At 49.7% G+C, this 2,898-nt stretch overlaps 3 protein-coding genes across 3 annotated transcripts; 1 reads left to right on the top strand and 2 right to left on the bottom strand.

The window, feature by feature from the left end:
* Positions 1-357: 357 nt before the first annotated feature.
* FOMMEDRAFT_162900 (uncharacterized protein) lies at positions 358-1,695 on the top strand (the record flags this gene model as incomplete). The annotated part of the gene is made up of 3 exons (XM_007272122.1): positions 358-664; positions 721-789; positions 842-1,695. The coding sequence occupies 3 exons, from the start codon at positions 358-360 to the stop codon at positions 1,693-1,695; spliced, it is 1,230 nt and encodes a 409-aa protein (XP_007272184.1).
* A 179-nt stretch (positions 1,696-1,874) lies between these two features.
* Positions 1,875-2,379, bottom strand: FOMMEDRAFT_162901 (uncharacterized protein; the record flags this gene model as incomplete). The annotated part of the gene is made up of 2 exons (XM_007272123.1): positions 1,875-2,251; positions 2,316-2,379. The coding sequence occupies 2 exons, from the start codon at positions 2,377-2,379 to the stop codon at positions 1,875-1,877; spliced, it is 441 nt and encodes a 146-aa protein (XP_007272185.1).
* A 28-nt stretch (positions 2,380-2,407) lies between these two features.
* On the bottom strand, positions 2,408-2,849 carry FOMMEDRAFT_162902 (uncharacterized protein; the record flags this gene model as incomplete). The annotated part of the gene is made up of 3 exons (XM_007272124.1): positions 2,408-2,582; positions 2,639-2,743; positions 2,800-2,849. The coding sequence occupies 3 exons, from the start codon at positions 2,847-2,849 to the stop codon at positions 2,408-2,410; spliced, it is 330 nt and encodes a 109-aa protein (XP_007272186.1).
* Between the last annotated feature and the right edge of the window lie 49 nt (positions 2,850-2,898).

Genomic DNA, 2,898 nt, shown 5'->3' on the forward strand with positions numbered 1-2,898 from the left:
GAAAAGAAAAATATAACCAGACTATGCACGTCAAAAAATTGCACTGCATTTTGCATTTCCTTCAATATTCACTGATCGTGGCCTTGGGAATATCCGCCCTTGAAAAATAGGCGATGATTAGGCCTAGAAGACAATGGATAACGAAGATGGTTAGATTTGTACTGATGTGTCTTGATGACGCTCGGACCATATCGTGAAATCATATAAAGAGCGTGGCTGTCAAAGTCAACTAAGTCAGCACACACCCCCCACTCTCCGCACACCCCCACTTCCCACACACAACAACAATTCCTCAGAACAACTTCCCCCGTCAGCGTGTCACATATACAATAGAACACAATGGTTCTCACTCGCGCGATGCAAAGACAACGTGCGAACACTAACGTCGAGGCGACCAGCAGCGACGAAACGCCGGCGACACAAGCAAGAGACTCGCAATATTCGCATTCTGAAAGAAATATCGAGACCAACAGTAGAGACAGCATCGCCATCTTTAGTAACGAAGCTGAAGGCTCCGCCAACATCCATGGCAATGCCTTCAGCACTAGCATGGGTAGCCACGGTGCTCTACAAGCTGTCATTCCTAAAGAGGACCAGTCCTCGTCCTCTAACACCCAGACAGTGCAAGCTGTGCATGTCGGCGAAACAAAACGTAAAAGAAATGGTAAGTCATCTTCCTCATTCCGAGTCAAAATTCCTCATTTTAAAATATTTATTCAGCCGAGGTCCTTGATAGCCAGCCACAGGCCTCGGGATCTTCCACCGAAAGTCCGCAAAATTCTCGTGAAGGTGAGTTAGACCACCATACATAAATGCAGCATTGAGCTGACATAAGGTCCAGACCTTCCGAATGCTTCCTTCCCACTCCCTCCCAGGCCGAAAGCTCGCAAGAAGCGCGGGCATGGGTGGACCCGCAAAAAAACTAGAAGGGCGACTACTCAAGGTCGTGCTGTCCGGGTAGGCGGCAAGCGCCGAGTCGAGGACGTAGATGGCGAAGAAGACGAGAATAGGCCAAGGAAGAGGCGGCGTATTAGTGAGGACGCCGTTGCGGGGCCATCCAACGCACGTTCAATGTCGTTGAACAACACGATTGGTGCAACCAACGTCCGTCAGCTGCGATCGCGCAGCATCGTCTCTCCCGCACGTCCCGCAAACTCGGGAAGCGACGAGGGAAACACGACGACGAGGTCGCCATCTCCAGATCGTGCATCAGAACGACCGACTTTAGAAGATCCACTAGAAAATGAGGTAGACTTCACTCTCATAAAAACAGAAGATGAAGAGGAGGGTTTCCTCTGGGATACTCCTCCGCCTCGGGATTTGAGTCTGCTGATGCCAGAATATGAACTGGCAACCGAGGACACATTCCGATTTGACAGTAACCGGAGTACGCCGGAGCTGACGACTGGACGTGACGGGTCCCATAGGGATAGAAGCGAATCGGTCGGCTCAACGCCCGTAGGAACGCCGCGGGCCCAATCAGCGGACGTCCAATCGTTTGATAGATCCCTTGTGATCGTTCTTCCGGGAACGATGGAGGAAGCGGAGCCACCGGACGAATTGATGGACGTTCTGGGTGAGGGTGAGGACGATGTTTCGGTTTCTTCCATCCCTGTTGACAGAAGAAGGTCAAGGGCTCCCAGCCCTCCATCCCTCCCTCCGTCACACTCCGTCTCAAGACTTTCAACTCCCTAGCGTGGTGAGGAGACAGAAAGTGCTAGATAGTTCATATGGATGTCACCAAAAGAAGCGGTTCCATACAGTCTTGAGCGTCACGACCATATCCGACCAAGCATAGAGGTCTCGTATTTTTATCGTTCATCTCGACAGCCGTCCAGAGGAAAATGCGTACGACCAAGAGATCATTCCACACCTCAATTACAGTAATGAACCGCAAAGTGGGCCTGCTCGCCCTCCTGGCTTCTTATGTCTGCCTTCTTGTTAGTCCAGTGTCGGTAACGCGTCCACAGGCTTTGATATCGACCATGGTCAGCCGGGCGTCTGCTCCCTGCTAGATAATGCCCATGCAACGCTATCCGCAATTTATCCGAGTCTTCCGAAGTGTATATCAGCAACTCGACACTGTCCTCCGATGCAATGGCGAGTTGAACGACTGCCGGGCGTATGTACAACAACGTCAGCGATAGCCCTTCATCACATTCGACACGTTTGTCTCTACTTCCCGCTGTCGCGACTGCACCACCAAGTCCTTCCTCGACTTTCCGCCAGCAGTTCTTGTCCTCCACCTGCTCTGTACTTGTACTTGTTTCTGTATTTGTATCTCTTGTTTCCTCTTTATTTTCTCTGTTTCGCACTTCCTGTACGGCCAATGGCTTCGTTCTCCCTGTAATAATATAAAAACGATGCCCGATTCGGCATCGGCTTTTGGCTTGCCGATCTTTATCACTCAAGTCTCCTCATAATCTGGTTGGTCGAAGTGCCCTTCAGAAACGAAGATCAAGAAGATTATGCGCGAGACAACAGTAAAGAGTCTCAGCCGTCGCAGAAATTCCCCAATTGAGAAGATCCGTACACTTCCGCGGAAGGTGAGAAGATTGGTCAAAAACACCTGGTGTGCACATCTTCTAGTCATATTTAATAAACACACTATTGGGATAGGGAATGAAACGTCACTCACAGATGAACTCGCTCTGTTTCAATGCCACAAGGGAACTCTTCACTACCGAAGCAGGCTACAGTCATGATGAATGCGAAAATTATTGGAAACTCATAAGTATTCGAACTGATAAAATGAATTCAGTACGATAATATGCTAATCCTATTGCTGATGTCGCTTACCGACAAGGCGATGTCGCGAAATCACTGAAGCCTACCACATGGTGACTCATGGAACTGAGTTTAGATCCGACGGGATAGAAGGTCTTGCACAACAGCTCA

Source organism: Fomitiporia mediterranea (genome assembly GCF_000271605.1).
Source record: "Fomitiporia mediterranea MF3/22 unplaced genomic scaffold FOMMEscaffold_125, whole genome shotgun sequence".
Classification (NCBI taxonomy): Eukaryota; Fungi; Basidiomycota; class Agaricomycetes; order Hymenochaetales; family Hymenochaetaceae; genus Fomitiporia; species Fomitiporia mediterranea.